The sequence below is a fragment of the Lathamus discolor genome, chromosome 2 (genome assembly GCF_037157495.1).
Source record: "Lathamus discolor isolate bLatDis1 chromosome 2, bLatDis1.hap1, whole genome shotgun sequence".
NCBI classification, from domain to species: domain Eukaryota; kingdom Metazoa; phylum Chordata; class Aves; order Psittaciformes; family Psittacidae; genus Lathamus; species Lathamus discolor.
The window spans coordinates 12,040,979-12,061,529 of NC_088885.1; the positions used below are offsets into that span (position 1 = coordinate 12,040,979).

Consider the following 20,551-nt stretch of genomic DNA (forward strand, 5'->3'; position numbering starts at 1 on the left):
TAGTTCTTTAGCTGATGATTTTATTAACTCTTGTGTTTGAGAACTGATGCTTAACAAAAAAAGAAGAAAAAAAAGGCCCTTGGCAGTATTGTGAAGGCCTGGAACTGAATAATGCACTTTAATAATGAGGGATAGAGCTATGGCTTTTGCTGATGGCTGTGACCGGCTCTGTGACCTGATTATGTCGCAGAGTGTCAGCAGCTGAGACACTACAAAAGGGAGCGCATCCCATCAAATCTATCTCCATTGTAATCACTCGCACTGCTGAGAGGCTTGTTAGGAACAGGGAATCCATCAGGCCTCATTAGCACCATTTACCATCAAGAAGCTCAAAGAGCAAACGTGTACCCTCTCATCAGAATAATGAGAACCAAAGTACTCCTATTATCTAATTGGATCAACAGTGCCTCTCTGTCTATTTAGTTTCTTGAGCTACTTGTGGACTACAACTCTCAAAAAGTAGTTATTTTTGTTAATTGCCAGGGTGGAGCTATATTCAAGGTTTTTTGTATACAGAAGGTTTTCACATCTAAAGAGCAAGTCACGGGCACAATGAAGCCCAAGTTCCTCCATTCTTAGATTATACTGATGCCATCCCAATTAAATTCAGTGTTCAATTAAAGTATGCAATGTACAATTATACCATACTTACTCAGTTTTTCCTATGAACTAACCAGTAAATGGAATGTACTGCCTCTTTAATCACAAGACAGTTTATAATACCAGCTCTCATCATGCTACTTTTTTACTTATTATTTTCCAATCACTGAATTAGGATGCATTTTTATCCTACCAGAAACTCCCATTTTTCCAAAAAAAAAAAAGCATCCATAGTTAAAATGTATTTGACACTGCTGAAGTTGAGGGACAAATGCAACTGATGACAATTAAGTGCCATGTTTTAGACAAGCAGAAAGCTGGCTTGCAGGTAGCACTTACAGAAACCAGAAGCATCAACCTTGCTTCTGTATATGTGGGGCTCATCTCCTTACAAAGATTAAGAAAACAGCCAAAATACAGATTTCATGTATTTAATAGACATAATAAACCCCACTCAAAACTTCTAATGTGTTTGGGTTTTTTTTTTATTTGCAATAACAGAGTGAAAAAGAGAAATGTTGGGTTGTTCCATCTCTGAAGAATCCAAGGGCAGCAATGGCACCAGGATGCTACCTGTCAAGAAGGACAGGGAATTGCTTGAAGGAGTCCAGCGCAGAGCCACAAAGATGATTAAGGGAGTGGAACATCTCCCTTATGAGGAGAGGCTGAGGGAGCTGGGTCTCTTTAGCTTGGAGAAGAGGAGACTGAGGGGTGACCTCATCAATGTTTACAAATATGTAAAGGGTAGGTGTCAGGATGATGGAGCTAGGCTTTTTTCAGTGATATCCAGTGATAGGACAAGGGGCAATGGGTGTAAACTGGAGCATAGGAAGTTCCACGTTAACATCAGGAAGAACTTCTTTACTGTAAGAGTGACAGAGCACTGGAACAGGTTGCCCAGGGGGGTTGTGGAGTCTCCTACACTGGAGATATTCAAGGCCCGCCTGGACAAGTTCCTGTGTGATGTACTGTAGGTTACCCTGCTCTTGTGGGGGGGTTGGACTAGATGATCTTTTGAGGTCCCTTCCAACCCTTGGGATTCTGTGATTCTGTGATAAGGGCAGGCTGAAGTCAAACAGGTTCTCTTTGAAATCAGTGAAATCTACTGACAGGGTGGAATCTGGCAATTCTGCTATCCTGGCCTTTAAATTTAAGATATGAAGCCCAGTTCTGCAAATGCTTCCTGGAAAGTGCTGAGGGCAAACAGAATGTGAGCAGCGTTACATGGGCCAATAGCTCTTCATAATATGCCTCTGAAAATGAAAATCTGATTTAGAGTCCTCTACCTGAACTGTATCAAATTAATCAGGTGAGCTAATCATATTGCTCCAATGGATTAGATCTCTTTGCAGCAGTAGTTTTGGGGAGCTCTGGTATTACAGTTCATATTGCCATCCAAAGCAAAAACAAATTAAAATCATCATACCATAATTGTGAATTCAAAAATTAAATTAATAACAAGCACACTATATAAATTACTGTTAATATATATAGCTTTGTTATTATGATTGTAAGAACTCCCACACTACTGGGAATTAAGGCCATGCCATATGTCCTTTAACAGATTATTTCCCTAAATTTGCCATAGGATCCTGGATTTGACCTATAGCTTAATGTCTCCAGGGAGTCCTGATCACCACATATTTAGCTAGACAGACAGACATTTACCAGCCCTGAATTTCTGTAACAGAAGCAGTGTATAATTACGGAGGTTGCACATAAAACCAACCTGGTAAATCATCCAGCCTTACATTTGCAGGAGTGAATTTTGGGTGTCCCACGTACAATTCCCTGAAAGGAGCAATTTACAAAAGGCAGATTCTTAACGTATGATGGAAATCTGGCTCCTTAACGAGTCCAAGCAGATCTTTCAGAAAGGAGTATCCCAAATTACTATCCACTCGCACCCCCACTTTTGAAGAAACATACCTTTCAGTTCTTGTTTAGGTGCTATAATTTTATCAGTTTGCAGGCAATGGAATTTAATTTCTGGAACGCAGTTTAGTTACTCTGAATAGTCCTGTTTTGTAGACAGATAGCTTCAGAACTGTGCTCTAAGCAACATGGGTTTCTACTGAATATTATAAAAATGGGTGTTATATTACACACTTATTACCAATATTTATCTGTATTGTGGCAAGGTCTGCAGTGCTGATTATAAACGAAGGAACATTTGTAAAAACAAGTAATAAAAAGACAGCTCTTCTTTAAAAGACCTAGGCAAACAGATAGATTCTGTAATTTTATCCAACAACAGAGAAGATTCTTCCTTTCTCTTCTCTTCCTCTGCAACCTGTGGAATTACTGGACTTTTTACATTATGTGTGGAATAAACGAGACTTAGCCTGAGGGAATGTACGGTTTCATTCAGTGGCATCTTTACAGTAGTATTTTTTTGAAACATACAATGAATGGCCACACTTCACTTGCATTTTCTGTGGAGAACATGTAAAGGATAAACTATCAAAAAACTAGTCTGGGTTTGTATCTTCAGTGCTTACAATGAACATCTTTGGTGCCAAGTCCCTCACTTGAGTGGCAATTGTGAACTATTTCTGGAGCACAGATAGAAACAAGCAGGCTTCTAGGTTGGAGCTGATCTGACTATGAGTTATAGGTATTATAACCAACTTTTCTTCCAAACCAATACCCCATCCCTCCAGAAATCTTAATAGGCTTTTGAGAGCCTCCATTTAAAGCTGGCTGCATAAAATGATCCTTTGATGAAAAGGGATTGAAACAAGGGTTAAAGTAGACATTGAAAGGTTATTGTAGAGGGCACATTGTTCATACAATCCTCCTTTAATATGTGTGGTGTGCACCTGCGATAAGATGATTCATTAGATAAGGCCTCACTTTGACAAGCTCCATCGTTCAACCCTCAGGGTAGTGATGGAACAATTCTGCACCCACCCAGTAAATATAACAAGGTCAGCATTTTTTTTTTCCTGGGACTTGGATGGTGATAGTGAAGCTCAGGATGGATCTTTGTTTACGTGTTATGATAAAAAAAAAGAGGGCTCCTATAAAGTGTTGTCTTTTATTTCTTAATGGGCCAAAATAAAAAATGTCACCCCTGTTCCAATTAAATCACATGGAGATAGAAAATGACCTGGGGGAAACCTGCTCTTCATGTTTTTTCTCCATAGTAAACAGTAAGAATGGAAACTAAACTTCAGACTCACATATCACCCAAGCTGCATCATTTCAATACCCGCTTACCGGGGCCTAACATCCACGTATCACTGGATATCACCATACATCCAATCTGTAGCATTTAGAATAATGATGTTCAAATTACTCAGTTACCAGGTCTGGTCATAAGTTATATTGACAGATTTGTTGCAGTGACTTTATGTGAAACAAGTAGTTGTGTTAATTCTAGTCCTAGTAAATGTAATAAAGAATGACAGTGGATACAATCTGAAAGCCACCTAAGCAGGCTGCATCAATGGAATTATTTATATACATATATATATATATATATGGCTTCAGATACATAACTTTCTCCATCATATTAAGAATGAAACAGTAACAAATAAGCAGCTCCCAAGTGCAGGTAACACAAGCTCTCTCTCTTAGACACACCATAAAAATTGTACAAGATTCTATTTGGAAATTTTCTTTAGAGTTTCTCCCAGGTTTGGCACTACAGACAGGCAGATTCATTGCAAACTGCTTAAATTAATCACCAAATGAACAAGCCACCCAGCTAAATCCATCCCAGATAGTTCATTACAATTTGTGTTCCTTTACTTGAAACATTTAATACTCTTTTTAGAAATTAAGTAATACAGAGATGCTACAATTTTCAAAAAAGGGTACTCTTAATAGCACATCAGCGCTTTAATATAGTTGTCTGTTATTGGGCATATGTAAATGGAAGAAGCTGCTATGTTTGTAAAGAATCACAGGGTTGCTGGACTTATAAAATACCAAATTATTGCACTATTTTGATCTTTACTAAAGGTTGAATTAAAACAAAACAAATCTAAGCTTTTTCTGGCTTGAAAACACCTTCAAACAGCTTCTAACTTCCTCCCAGTTCTCAGCCTTTCCATTTCTTACCTCGTCTGGCAAATCAATATTTATTTATCTTCAATATGTGCGCTTTTAAATTGCTGTCATACAAGCGGAACTCATTCTTGTCCCAAGATCAGCCTGCCATCAGAATTCACTGTTTGCTCCATCTTCTACTCACCTGTCCTTGTGCATTAGTGACGAGTTGACCTGTGACCCCCTGAAGACTGGAGAGGGCATTGCCAAAGGCTTGGGAGCTCGCTATTGAGCCCATGGCTGCTGCTGCTGCAGCCGCTGCTGCTTGACTTGCTAGTGGATTATTAACCAGCTGAAAAAGAAAGAAAATAACATGGTAAAAACCCGATAAACCCAGAAACACAGAGTGCTAACTGGATGACATAAAAGCGATTGTGCTAATGTGGGTAAAAACCTGCCTGCTCTGAGTGCTTGAGTAGTTCTGAGAGGCTCTTATTGCTGAGGCTTTGGTGTCTTTGACAAGGAATGGTTTTAAGAAAGCCAGAGGAAATTCCATGTTAATATTGAAGAACAAAACTCTCCTTTTTCACCCTTTATTCTTCCCTTCCCCCCCCCTTTTTTTTTTTGAGTTACGCTTGTTGTGTTTCTTAAGGCTCGATATGCTAATGCCGCAGGTGTAGCAGCCTAATCGTGCTGTAAACAGCAATCAGTGAAGGATTACTATTTGATTTAAATGGGAATGGGATATTTACCTGGGGATACTCAGAACAGAGACTACTTTACTAATGACCCCAGAAATGAGAAAAGCCTGCAGAACCTTTTAATTAATATCATTAAAGTATTGGTCTCAACATCTAGATAAATCACAACAGAGGACTCAACCCTGGGATTAAGTTCAGTAGAAACCAATTAATAATTCAAAACTTACTTGCAAAATATGATACTAAGCAATTTACTGCTTCTCAACTGCCACTGATTAATTGCAGGACTCTCTCATTTTCAGGAAGTGAGTTGTACTGCCCACTTCAGTCAGTTCTACCTGAGTGCTCCAAATAAAGCAGAGAGCACAGTCATGGCTTTCACCTTTGGAGACTATGGGAATCCCACAGAGGAATGCTCCTATCAGCATTTGGGTTTATCAGACACACAAAATGTGTGTTCCTCTGTTCGAATGAAACATCCTCTGGTAGATGGTTTGTTCTTTGGATTATTGTGAAGTTTATATTTTCTCATACTTTCTGAGAATGGCCAGACTTTGAACCAAGCACACAGGGATGACAGTAAAAAAAGAAAACCCACCAAAACTAAAATGCTGGGAAGCATCATGACTGGGACAGCTGTCCTCAGAACAATCAAACAAACTGGGTTCAACAGGCTGAAAATGAATTTTAGAGTGGGTTTGCCCCCTAAGAATCACCGCATTTTAGCAGAGCTTGCAAAATGTACGTTAGCAGGGTAAAACAGTCTGAGACGGAAAAAAAGTCTGGGGAGAGCAAAGGCATTTCTTCTTAGGCTGAGGTGTAAATGCTGAAGCTAACTCACAAAAGCCTAATGCTTGAGCTGGAATTAGTAACTCCTTAGATGACAAGTAAATTATCAATCCTATAGAAATGAAGAGTCACAGACACCCATAAGGGATGTACTGCACGGACAGGCTCTGCTTCAAAATAGGTTATAAAAAATTAATCAGTGATTAGTAGATGTTTTAAGCATGTTACAGATATGAGTAGTGTGTATGCTATAGATGTTTAGAAGCCCATCAGTAGAAGATGTCAGATATGGTTATAATCTATGCTTATAAGAAACCTACTTGTCTGTTGGACATTGCAAAATCTACAACAATTGATTGGTCATACATTAAAACATCTATTAATCATTCATTAGCCCTTCATGAAGTATTTATAAATGGAACCTTGATATAAAGTGTTGCCTAAAGGGGCGCCTTGGGCACATCCATTCCCTCTAGAAATTGCAAAGTAAATAACTAAATAAAGATTAGTAGCAATGCTGGAGAGAAAAGATGACATTGTTGGAGGAAATATTTTGATTTGGAAAAAACTGTTATATGAATCTCCAAAAAGGGTCTGTGGCATCCCATGGCAAGAAAATCAAGCAGGAATAAAACAAAAGGAGGAAATTGCTTGATTAGCAGTCCTGGTGAGCTGTGAAGAGAGTGGAGACAGGTACAATGACCAAGCTGAAGCTCAGTCCCTGAATGCAGAGTGGAAGCAGCTGCACTGACTACACAAGGTGTGAGCCCATGTGTAGTTGCATGCACTCCTCAGTGACGTAGGTGGTGATGCCTGAGCACGGCAGCGTAATGCCAGATAAACTTGTAGATAAACTTGTCAGTTTTCTGTTCAAAACACCAACATGTCTTTCTTGTCCAGATCAGAAGCTGGCAAACCTTGCCTTTCCCCACAGCACTTCACGGGCAGCACCTTGACTTGGAGTAATTCTCTTGTAGCTGTAAATACTTGGAGAAGAAAGGGGCAGCAGCAAATGTAAGACTTTCAGAAAAGGCTTTCTACAATCTTATTAGGAATCCTACAGCACCTGTCTGCAGGTGTAACTGATAATCTTTGCATGGCTACCTGACATCAGCTAATAAACCACAGTAGCTGCTACAGCTTATGGCTTCAGTTGTGTATAAGAACAGATGCTTGGGAAGTATAAGTAAGCTTGTAGATCTGGAAACTACAAAGGGTTAAAAACCTCTAAAAATCAGACTATCACCTCCTAGAATCTCCTTTCCATTTTTCTTGCTCCAGTTTTCAAAACCTGTACATTTTCAAATACAACAATAAAATTTAATTACAACAAACCCTGGAGACACTCAGGATTGCTTTTAGTTGCATCACAGAGATAAGCTACTTATTAAAAATGATGGCAGAGGCTATGATATGCATAGGTAGCCTGGGCAGTACCATGTTCCAGGAAAAATCACAGTGAATGGGCCAACTCACAGGGTAAGAGACTTTCAAGTGCATGTAAAAACATCCCTATCTATTCAGAAGTCTGATTAAAAAGGAGAAGATGCATCTTTCTTTGAACACTTTGGGAAGCTGCTGACTGCAGGATACACGCTGTCAAACTGACCTCTTTTATACCACATGCAAATTTGGGTTGGAGAAATAAACCTCACTGCATTAAGTCTGGACACCAAGGTAATTTCTAACACATTATATCTTGCTTTTTGTTGTAAGAATAGAGTCTCTGACTTGAGAGGTTTATGCCGTTTTTCAGTGCAGGCTGGATCCTGAGAACACTTATTGGAAATATTAGAAATATATTACGAAAGATCCCACAAAGGGCTTTTCCCATTTTGTTTCTCTATTTAAATGATGATTTAATTTGGAATGCTGAGACATTTGGGGCTGTCCATTCCAGTGCCCAAATTTCTGATCCCACTCAAAACACCGGCCATAACAGTAGGTAACAGTGATCTTAGTTTAACGTGACAGGCCAGCCTCTCAAGGATGTCTCTGCTAATGACATGATTATATGAGGAAGTGGATTTTATGAGGAAGAATCCTGCAATAACTGAGTAGCTTCAGTACATCCTCCTGACATCCCAAAGCTGAACTTTGAAAGGAAAAGCATTTGAAAGTTGTTCTGCCCTAACTCAGTGTAAAGCAGGAGCCGTCCCACTGCAGCAAACAGAACTCACACAAATAAAAGTCACCTGTAAAATGATGGGGGATGAAGATCCTAAAACTGTGTAATGTGAGGCAATTATTTCTAGGGTTAGGAAACAGTCTGCAAAAAGAATGATTTCAAGACAAGTGTGGTAGAGTCCATGTTGCAAGCAGCTTTCTTGAGAACCACAACTACTTTTTTCTTCTGGAAGAATACTCTCTTCCTCTCTTGTTTTTTCAGTACCTCAGTGAACTTTCAGTGAGAAACTGATCAAGCATTCAGGTATAGCTGAATACAAGATCGGATGTGATAGCCTACACAGTACTTCCACTTTTCTCTATAAAGGGCATATCCCACTGAACTGTCATTCCCCTCATCTGGAATCAAAGAGCCAGTTTTACTCATTACAATATCACCCATCCAACAAATACAAAGAAAAAAACCCAAGTGGTTTAACCGATGAAAAGCCAAGACATTTCAGGATGCCACAGCATCATATGAAAAAAAAAAGGGCCTGTAACCTGAACGGTAAGGTCAGTTTACGTAGTGCCAGCATAAGAATGAAGTTAGATGGTGTGTGTTTCCTAAAGGGCTTGTGGGAGAGGCTAAGAGTGAAGATATGCTATCTGAATGCAGCAGTGGGGATGGAGGGACATACTGTGGAGTAACAGAAGGCGTAACTTCATATTACAAAACAGTATTAGTGTTTTTCAGGAAGGCTGTTTAAAAAAATCACATTTCTGGATACCTCCTAGAGATTAAGCAGTGTAGAAAAGCAGTATATTTGATTAGGGACCAACAGATCCCCAGTCACCTGTGTTCTGAGACAATCCTATCTGTAGGGAGCATTACACTACTGGATCAGCTACTGATCAGCTGAGAGTGTTTGCCTAAACTAATGCTTTTCAGGGGAAAACAGAAAAATCCTTTGATTTCAATAACATTAAAAGTTGAGAAGAATTCAGCAATGGCTCTCAATCAGAAACAGATGTTTTCTTTTCAATCCAGACTATGTGAAAAAATGATCATAGAAATGAAAATTTTAGTAGTATGGCATTTGCTTTTGTAGGAATTTTTAACTGAGAATCTATGTGAATTTTATCTGTGTTAAGATTATGAGAGAATTGCACAATAAAATATAGTGGGTTTTATTCCCGTGTTTTCGCAGTGGTTCCTGAGACAGATTCTGAGCAGCTGTCACTTGGCCTTAATGGGAAAAGACCATTTCAAACTGAGCACAGGCTCCTGAGGGTATTCTGATACTTTCTTCATTACTGTGATGAGCATTATCATCCATACTGAGTGTAAATGGCAAGGTATTGTTAGCAGGAGAGCTGCAGAGAAAGGGGGAGAAAAAAGAGTGAACGCAACAGGGGGAACAGCAGGGTCAAAGAAAGGAGGAGGAGGAGGAGGTGGTCCACAGCACAGCAGGAATCCCCACTATAGCCCTTGGAGGACCCCACACTGTAGCAGATGGATATTTCCTGGTGAGAACTATGATCCGGGGAGCGCCCATGCAAGAGCAAGGGAAAAGTGTGAAGAGAAAGGAGCAGCTGAGAGGAACTGTTATGGACTGGCCATAGCCCCCCGTACCCCTGCACCACTGGGGGAGGGTAGAGGAGTCAGGACTGAAGGAGTGAAGTTAAGTCTGGGAGATTCAGGAGGAAAGTTGTTTTTATGTTTGTCTTTTTGTTTCTCACTACCCGAATCTGTTTTAATTGGCCATAAATCAGTTATCCCCAAGTTGAGTCTGTTTTGCCTATGACACTGGTAAGCAGTCTATCTTGATCCATGAGCTTTCTCATCCTATTTTCTACCCCATCCCACTGAGGCAGGGAGTGAGCAGCAGGGTGAGCATTATGCTGTTTGCCAAAGCTAACCCAGCCCACCATCCCGTTACAGTAACTGTAGACTATATCTAACAACAACAGTATGCAAGTGCCTTCAATACCTTGAAGACACAGAGCCAGACTATTCCAACCTAGATACCCACATGTTTGGTTTCTAAACATGAACAAATTGGTGCAGAACTGTTTTCCCTGAAGTCTCTTGTAGCTCTTCTAGGAAATTCTTTACATAGTATTAACTGACAGAGGGGAGACTGAGATCAGACATTAGGAAATTCTTCCCTGTAAGGGTGCTGAGGCGCTGGCACAGGGTGCCCAGAGAAGCTGTGCCTGCCCCATCCCTGGCAGTGTTCAAGGCCAGGTTGGACACAGGGGCTTGGCGCAACCTGCTCTAGTGGAAGGTGTCTGTGCTTGTGGCAGGGGGTTGGAACTTGATGAGCTTTAAGGTGTCTTCCAGCAGGAACCAATCTGTGATTCTATTAATGATTCTATTCCTAGTTGTCTTCAATACACATATATACCTCATACCTGTTGATAGCTCCCTGGACCTACACTGAATCTCAAAATCCTTGAAGGCATTTTTGAAAAGACGCTTCAACTTCATCCTAGAGAAGCCCCTAAATATCACAGTGATGAGTGCCAAATCACAGAATCACAGAATCCCAAGGGTTGGAAGGGACCTAAAAAGATCATCTAGTCCAACCCCCCTGCAAGAGCAGGGTAACCTACAGTACATCACACAGGAACTTGTCCAGGCGGGCCTTGAATATCTCCAGTGTAGGAGACTCCACAACCCCCCTGGGCAACCTGTTCCAGTGCTCTGTCACTCTTACAGTAAAGAAGTTCTTCCTGATGTTAACATGGAACTTCCTATGTTCCAGTTTACACCCATTGCCCCTTGTCCTATCACTGGATATCACTGAAAAAAGCCTAGCTCCATCATCCTGACACCTACCCTTCACATATTTGTAAACATTGATGAGGTCACCCCTCAGTCTCCTCTTTTGCAAGCTAAAGAGACCCAGCTCCCTCAGCCTCTCCCTCATAAGGGAGATGTTCCACTCCCTTAATCATCTTTGTGGCTCTGCGCTGGACTCCTTCAAGCAATTCCCTGTCCTTCTTGAACAGAGGGGCCCAGAACTGGACGCAATATTCCAGATGCGGCCTCACCAAGGCTGAGTAGAGGGGGAGGAGAACCTCTCTTGACCTACTAACCACTCCCTTTCTAATGCACCCTAAGATGCCATTTGCCTTCTTGGCCGCAAGAGCACATTGCTGGCTCATGGTCATCCTCCTATCCACCAGGACCCCCAGGTCCCTTTCCCCTTCGCTACTTTCCAGCAGGTCAACCCCCAACCTGTACTGGTACATGGGGTTGTTCTTCCCCAGATGCAAGACTCTACACTTGCCCTTGTTAAATTTCATCAAGTTTCTCCCCGCCCAACTCTCCAGCCTGTCCAGGTCTCGCTGAATGGCAGCACAGCCTTCTGGTGTGTCAGCCACTCCTCCCAGTTTTGTGTCATCAGCAAACTTGCTGAGGGTGCACTCAGTTCCCTCATCCAGGTCATTGATGAAAATATTAAACAGCACCGGTCCCAGCACCGACCCCTGAGGAACTCCACTAGTATCACCTAGCATTTATATAGAACTTCACAGCCAGATGTTTCAACTGTGGGTACCTGAGCTGTGCTGCTTTAATTTATTTTTAGGATCTTTAGCAAAAATAAGTCAAATTTTCAATAAACCTGCGAACATGCAGATCCCAAGAGAGCCAAGAGAGAATCCATAGGTAACATAAACCAAAAGAAGCCATTTTTATCCCAGAAGATACTATGGTCAAATCTTTTGGAAGCCCCGTATGGCTTAGACGTCAGTTTGAGTTTTTTTTTTTTTGTCTTCTGACCTCCCCTCCCTTCTTTTTAGTTTATGCAATAGGCTAATTACAACATTTAACTTTCATAAATGAACAGCAGGGTAAAATGTCTAATAAAATGGCTGTCATAGAGTCTAATCATGCATAACTCTTTTAAAACATGCCCCAGCAGGCAAATGGTTGAAGCTGATCCCAAATTATGAATAAAAAATTAAATCTGTCAGCATCTGTTTTTTGTACGGTGCTAGGATATGAGCAGCCTATGAACTATACAATGAATATCCAGACCTCTCCAGGAATGTCTGGTTATTTCAAAACTGCACAGGTCTACATTCGCAAATGGCTGTAGATGGTAAGAGTTCCAAATAGGCTGCTTAGACAGACATTTTAGTATATGCACATACATCAGAAATTTATGTGCAGAATATAGTGTAGAGACAAGGATACTGGAATATCATAAAGCACCAACCTGCCAGGGACACTTAAAATATCTGGTTCTCCCAGATACTTAATCTGCTCATTATATACATTTATTGTGGCTGAACTATTTGCTGTCTAAATCTATGCTGAATTTTCTATCAGGAATAAGTACTGATAGTGGTATCACTGATGCAACATGACTTGATTCAATGCAAAGCGACGCGACCTGAGGTGATGGGAAGCCCGCAGTGCTCATGTATGCCTTGATATGACATGGATAGAGGAGGATGCACAACATTTCTCACAGTATCTTTGTAAACAAGGTGCTGCTGGTCAAATTGGAACCAGCCTACAAAACTAAGATAACAATTTACAAAATACAAAGAGGTGTATTTTTAATAGAGCCATGGCAAAGCAAATAAAGAACAGACACCATTCCCAGGTCTCTAGGAGCAAACTGCTGGAGACATGAATAATGAAGAATGCATTAGGGCACAGCAAGAACTGAGTGGAAACCACCCCAGCCATTTTCATTTCTGCTCTATTAGTGACAGATAGAAAAGAGAGGAAAGGAAACTAGAGGAAATGGATCCTGCTTGGGTCTAATCCTACAAGATAAACTAAATCGAAGGTGTCAGCATGTCTGAGGCTGGGTCTTGTATGTTTGCCAAAAAGAAGAGTGGACATATTTGAATATATTGAATCTATTTAGATATAAATAACCACAAAGAGTATCTGAACGACTCCTTTATAGTAGGTCAGTACTTAAAGATTACCCAGAGACTTTAGTCCTGTGGGTTCCTAGCTGTCTACATTTATAGCTTACAAGTATGAAATGTTCCAGATCTGTATGAGTGGCACACACTGTTCCAGACTTTAATTAAACAGAGGCATCTTGGTTTCATCTGGCTTGTTACATTTATGTTTACGTAGCCTTTAAAATACCTACAAGTGAATCCACCTGATACCATGTGTTTGAGAAGTTCCCTCTCCATTTTCCAGGCTTCATGAAGAACACACAAGATATTCTTTAAGGGCCCTTCCAACTGAAACCATTCTGTGATTTTATGCATGATGTAAACATACTGTAAACAAACTACCTCATCTGACCTGATGGAATTTTGCATCACTGCTAACCATAAATTCTATTGGTGCTTATAAAAGAGGAAAGAGTATCAAGCAAATTATCTGAATTCTCCAGTTTTCCGGAGTAGTTCCCATGTGCACCAAGAATGAAAGCAAACAGTATTTCCCAAACTTTCTGAAAGGGGCTGCAACTCCACTCATTTCAGGTTGATTAGTTCCTCGGTTCCTGTGTTTGTCTATTTTAGAATGATTTATCTTTCTGAAAGATGCTTTCCCCACAAGAAAAATGGTTACTTCAGGGCTCCCTTGCTGCTAAAAAAATGAACTCTTATCAAAAGGAAATTGCCATCTGTCTTCTCGGATAAGAGCCTAGCACTTGGGTCTCAGTGATCGAGCCTCTATAGAAAGTGTGTCAACTGTGAGACACACTAAATTCATCTCCTTAATCTAAAACATTTATTTGCCTTCCTTTTGAATGTGTGAATGGCATGGGCACATGTAAATATGACCATTTGCATATATAGATGTTAAAAAGGCAATGTGAGGTCACACCATGACAAAATGACACTTCATGTTGGGTATTGGAGAAGATATTTCTGAAACAGTTTTGTTTTACAGTACATTATGCAAACCTAATATAAATGCCTGGAACTGTTTATTTGAATATTTGTATTAAAAATCAGGCTTTTGGCTACAGACCTTCTCTTCTGCCCCTTCAGAGAATAAATCCTACTTAATACTTAGGGACACATTGCTGATGGAAAACTTTTTGAAGCTGGAAATACATCTGGATACTTTAATTTACTTGTAATAATGTTAAGTAGCATCACCAAATAGGTCTGCTTCCATGTTAGCCAAGTGCTTACACTGTACTCTCATTGACTTGAACGTGAACAAGATCAGATCTAAAACTGGAACTATGTGGAATATTTTCACTGCTTTCAGCTCAAAACTTGACCTTACTTGATGTAACTGTCTGATACAAAGTTGAAGAATGATACACATGACTCCTGAGTGGAGTGGGAACGTAAAGGTTAGCCCTGAATCCAAATCTGGTTCTAAGTCCAGGTATCTAGGAAGCTGAACGAGTTAATCCTCTGCAATTATGTCAGTTGGGCCCAAATTCAAAATGACATAAACATCATAATTGATACCATGAGTTTGAGAAGTTCTCTCTGTTTCCCAGGTTTCATGGAGAATCCATGAGTAATCAAATCAGCTGAGACACTGACTTTTAACTAAACATTTGAGATCTGCTGAAATCTCTGCATACACAGCGAGATTTGAGAAGTGTGAACTAAGTTGAAAGAAGCATTTAGTTTTAAGACCTTGAAGTCAAACCCACAATTCTAATAAATATAAGAAGTGAGTGATAACTGCTAAAACAAGAAACCTGAAAATCAGTGTGAGAGGAAAGGGCATGCAAAAGAGGATGCTGGGGTCCCTACGTAGGATACTGTTAACATCTTCTTTGGGGCACGATTTTATTACCTTAGTACAGTGGCCAGTGGTGGCCAGGGCATGTGACATTCTTCAACTGTTTGCTGTCTGTGTGTCAGTGGGCAGATTACTGCTGCTACTCCTTTCCTAAAGATAGAGTAATGAATGCTGAGGAGCCCGTGCTCCCCCTTCTTGCACCAGCACCACGTGAGCATATTGCATCTCAGATGGTAGCAACCTCCTGCTGCATTCACCTTTAGAAGGCTTAATTTGACTGTAAACATAAAGAAGCCACCAGTCAGCCACACAGGGCTGACTACAGCACTTTAAAGCGACTGTTTATACGTAGGTACACCCACTGGTCTCACCAGCAGCCCTGCTCTGTACATAAAGCTACATATAAACTGGTAACAGTTGTGCATTTAACATGCCAAAAGTTGTGTCCTCAGTGCAGCTCCAACAGAAGAGGAAAGGCAGAAGGTAATGCACACACGTAACATCCCCACAGATAACTCTCTCTCCTTGCAGGCACTTCCACCTCATCTAGTGTCAGCAAGAAACCTGCTCCCCTAGAAGCAGCAGTGCCAGAGTTTGCTTATGCACGCTGTGTGTGGCTGGGCTGAACAGCATCAGTGAGGCGATTCCAGGTTTCATTTTGTTAAAGTTCTTCTCAGAGGTGTACCAGTAATTTTAAATGTAACGATTGCTTTGAAAGCTTTTAAAAATGTATGTATTTATTTATTTATCTATCTATCATAATCCAGCCATAATCCTACCTTTTCTGGGTTTTCTGGGGGGAAAAAAGCCATGACTGACTCTCCTTCTGCTTTTACCTACTTGATTCCTTTTCTCTGATCTCTTCTCTCCAGTCACAGCCACCTTGCTCATGTCACTCTGGATCTGGTCACAATAGGTTTTCCACATGGGAGTTCACACAGAGCTGCAAAAGCAGTAGTAAATCTACTGTGTCTGTAATGCTGCCATATTAATTCCTAATCAATTTCAAAGCTGTATTTGAAGCTCATATATTTCACCCCAGCAAAATCAAAATAACGTTGAGTTGCCAACAGCAAATGAAACTTGGAAATATAATTAAAAACATATGGGCTAGGAATGTATTGTTTCTGAGGTCTTTGCAATTGCCACTGTGCTAGGCACTATAAATTGATGGCAAGAGGGTATATGAAACCGAGATCCTCTTATAACAAAAGCATAGCTCCATATTGCTTGAGGTAACAGAAGAACTGTTAGCTGAATGTGAGTGATGACTGCAAGTATAAGCCAAAGAATTCCTTTTTTTTTGTGCTGCAAGGATCAATTCCAAATTGGTCAAAATCTGAGGCTGAGATGCTGCAAGGACTGCTTAAAGTTAGGCGGCGTGCAAGTCCTACCCCAGTCCTGGGTGAACTCGAGAGGGTTTGTGTTAGCGTATTCCTGTGACTATAATTTTTCTGCCTCACAGACAGAGATGGGCTGTGACATACCACACACTTCACTTGTCATTACATAAAATCACATGCAAATATTAATTTACCTCTATGCTGTTATTACTGCATTTTTAACAAAAGTCATGGCAAGGTTTAGCTATCATCATCTTTTTTTGTGTGTGGAGGCAGAATGTCAGAAATAATGCCTAGGTTATTAGTCACTATCTGCTACTGGCTGAACGCATAGCCTGGGGAAAGTCTAATTATCATTTACAATAAATAATTTCCTCCATATTTATTATCAATGGAAATCTCATAGACATTCAGCCAAGGAATTCTGCTATATGGGCAAAACTATGTACTATCTTTTTCAACAGCAGCTCAGCTTACAACCCGAATGTCTGTAGCTTTTTCATTAAATTCATTATTGCCTTATTGTACCTAGACTCTTGTTCTTCCATAAGGCACTGTCAATAGACAGACAGATGAATTTCTTCATGTTCTAAGTATTTTCTACTTTTATCTGCTGACCAGATTCACAAAATATTTATGGGCCCTGCAGCAATTCTTGTGCTGTACAAAACAAGGGATTTTTTTTTTGTGCTAAAAATAACATAAGTTCTAAGTTCTTGGTCTGATTCTGCTTTCTCTCCACCAGAATATAAATCTGGTACAATTTTAATGGGGTCAGCAGAGTTGCAATTGGTTAAACCAGAGGTAACTGTTGTCAGAATCAGTCCCTTCAATTTCTTACAGGCTTCAAATCTGCAATAAGGGGGGAACTTTGTTCTCATTTGAAATACTGGAATTAGCTAATTACAACGATACTTATTTAAATCAAACGGGCTCTTCAAAGGCTTACTGTAAACTAAAGAATCTATCCCCTGAACTCAGCAGTCAAAACATTTACACCTGCAGTTGTGAAACTAATGGATATTTCATCTGCAGACTGAAAAATTCCCTCAAAACATCTTACTCAACCCCTTAAAAAAAACCCCAAAGAGTTACAAAACACAGCTCAGGCAGTCCCGGAGTGAAAAAGAAAAAAGGGAAAGAAATAAATGTTAGGTCCCATGAAACATTTAGGTGAGACCAAAACGATTTCCTGAAAGGAAATGTAAAATGGATCACCCCTACAGATGGGTGTTTTATAAACTGCGTCAAAATACTTCATTTCAAAGAAATCATTCTTATGTGCCTTCTCTTCATCTCACCCATTTTGAGGTGGGAGGAACATATATCTGTTCCCAGCCGTGTGCCAAAACACACCTCTGGAAAAGGTGCAGCTGCAGACCTCTCTGCAGCCACTGGTACTGGTGGGTGCCACTGGTAATTCTGTCAGTAAAAGGGGTAAGCCAAGGGTCAAAAGGCAACCCACTCAGACAATGTCGCGGTTCTAACGCACTCCCAGCAAGGCAGAAACCAGGATGAATCCAGACAGAGCGCAATTAAGGCAAGACTACACCTATCACATGAAGGCAGGCACTACACCTATCACATTCCTATTACTTAAACATGCGATAAAATAAATGCTCCCTACAAAATACAAGCAATGTGCTGTATTTTATCCAAACTTAGAGCTGACTATATTCCCTTGAGAAGAGAACATTCACGGAAGGCACTCATATGGTTTCTTACCATGCCAGGTGATTAAACAGATCAACATGCATGGCCTGGCATTAAGTACCTATTAACTGACCACAAAATGAGAGTGCAGTCATTTTGTGTTGAGTTTTTTCCTCTTTCAACAACAGCAGGTAACAAACAACTTAGTTTCACTTCAGAGAGAAAGACAAGGACTCTGACTTGCAGAAGACCTGGTAAACATCAACCAGCCAGAAGAGGCAAACAAATCAACAGCCTAAACTAAACCTGAAGTTGTTATTTTGTGTAAGTCCAGAAGCCTCAAAGGTTCCTTGACATTTCTGCCAGTGAACCCCACACTATGGGATATCAGAAAGCTTCTCCTCCCCTCTGGTCTGATAAAGACCTAATTTAAAGCAGATTTACCTGACATACTGTTAGAACTCCAAAATATTTTCTTTCATGAAAAAAAAAAATAGGAAAAAAGGCTGCTTATTTAAATCAATGTCAGTGATAACAGACCTCTCTCTTTGTTCCTAAGTAATACACATCCAGTATCAGTGTGACTCTTCAGAGCCATCAGTGCAACAGGTCAGCATAATTGCACCAGCTTAGAGCAAGGCAGAAGTTAGTGCGCTGATGCTGACTTGTGAGAAATAAATCAGAAACTTTATGGATATTAAACCCAGTGTTAAACCAGGGTGTTTTATACAGTAATTATAAGGTTATTTCTCAGTAATTCAATCTACTGAGGGTGAAAATATCTTTTTTATTGTTGCCTATGATGGTAATAATTCTCTCTGGCATCTGTAAAAGCAACAATAGCTTTTCATTGATTTTGCTTAAAAGGAAAGTTCAGGGTTAGAAAATTAGTATTTCATGTGGAAACATGAAAAACTTTCCAAAGTGTATGCGATGGAAATAGCAATAATTATGTTTGAGGAGGAAGGAAGTCTTGTGATTAGGGACCCTGCATAGAGATCTGGAAATCTCACCAGGGGTCCAATTCTTCCATATATTTTCATTTCTTTAATTTCCTGTCTGAAAAAAATGAGAATAATAGAACTCCCTTTCTTTCACTCTGTTTGTTTGTTTTCTCTTTCGACAATACACCTGAAAGCCCATTAGGACTGTATGACATATACACATGCAGCAAAGTAAGGCAAGACCCAAATTAAAACCAATTTTCTTATTTCAGGGTAGATCTGCATGTGGAATATTTCTTCCTTTTTGCTGCACAGTACCTACTGGTTTATGTATTTATCCACTATTTCTGTAAGTTGGGCACTTAAGCCACTGCCATGATATATATACAGGTAATATTAATGTAGGCCAAAAAAGTGCTCTGAGGTACAGAAATGAATGAACATCTAATTGACTAGCAAAGCTGCTCATAAAACATAGGTCTTTAACTGTGAAGCACTAAAATGATAAAAATAACTACAAGGGGCTATTTCAAAGTAAAGGCTGACTTTACACAAGGAAGTAGCAGATCCAGGAGAGCACAGTATATATGTCTGGGTCTGCTGCTATTCATAAATTAACTGCTTCAGCTTTGTTGGCTTACATTATCAGAACACCCTGCATAAATAAAAGCCTTGTCTTCTCCCTGAATTTGTGATCTGACAACATACATATTCCTTAGAAAACACTAATTTTACCATTAATGCTCTGGACACTTTTCATAAGATGACTCAATTACTCAACTTGCCACTGCAGTGGAGGGGAAAGCCCAGATGCATCCTACTATTTCTTCTGGCTTTCTGTTTATTCACACTCTTGTAGTAAATGTCAATTATGATACCCTGTTTTTATCAAGTCCTATTTTAAAATGAATTACAGTAACTCAGATAATGCTTACTTGAGCTCTAGAACTATCACTCTATCTTATTATGCAGAAAAGATGACTCAGTTGTATAAATGACCCTCATCATATAGCTGTTAAAGATAATAAAATCAGGGGGAAAATTGTATGTCAAGCCACAAGAGCTGTACTACAGGACCCTTATTTATGATTGGCAGTAACTGGCCTCCACGTTAGTAGGAGAGATTAGTAGTCATGGATGCAAGGCCTCATCCACTCATCTCTAGAAGTAGCTCTTGTGCAAAAAGAAGGGTTGATGGTACAGTGGGCAGCACTAGGGAGCTCTTCTGCCTATCGTCTATCACTGCTGGGACACAGACAGTTTTGCCTCCAGCTGGATTTACCCTGGTGGCAGCCAGCTCCCCACATCACTGGCAGTGTCTTGGGGCCAGCTCCTGTCCCAAGGAGGACAGCTCTAATTGGTCTAATTTGTTTTCTTGTTTCTTGTTTTGTTCTGATGGGTTCTCTGTGTGTGGGATGGCTGAGCAGATAATTTTTCAATTGTTAGCAATCCTACCCCACTTCACAGTATTCTTACTACCCAAGATCTACTTTTGCTTCCTCTTGCCATTGCCTCTTCTTTCCTTGGGGAAAGAATCTGGAGAGTCAGTAGAGACCATATACTACTCCATGCTATTCTATGGAGTAGTCTCAGTACAGGGTGCCTTTGAAACTTCAAAATACGTTAATTAGCCAGAAACAAAACTGGAGGTGGTGCTTTACTCAGGGGAACTCTACAGATGATGTTGCAGGGGCATCTCAAGCTAAGATTCTT

At 40.2% G+C, this 20,551-nt stretch overlaps 1 protein-coding gene across 1 annotated transcript in view; it reads right to left on the minus strand.

The window, feature by feature from the left end:
- Nucleotides 1-20,551, minus strand: part of POU6F2 (POU class 6 homeobox 2) — a 286,097-nt gene that overhangs the window by 49,339 nt on the left and 216,207 nt on the right. The window contains exon 6 of the mRNA XM_065669184.1: nt 4,802-4,948. Coding sequence (XP_065525256.1) covers nt 4,802-4,948 — 147 coding nt within the window. The remainder of the gene's footprint in view (nt 1-4,801; nt 4,949-20,551) is intronic.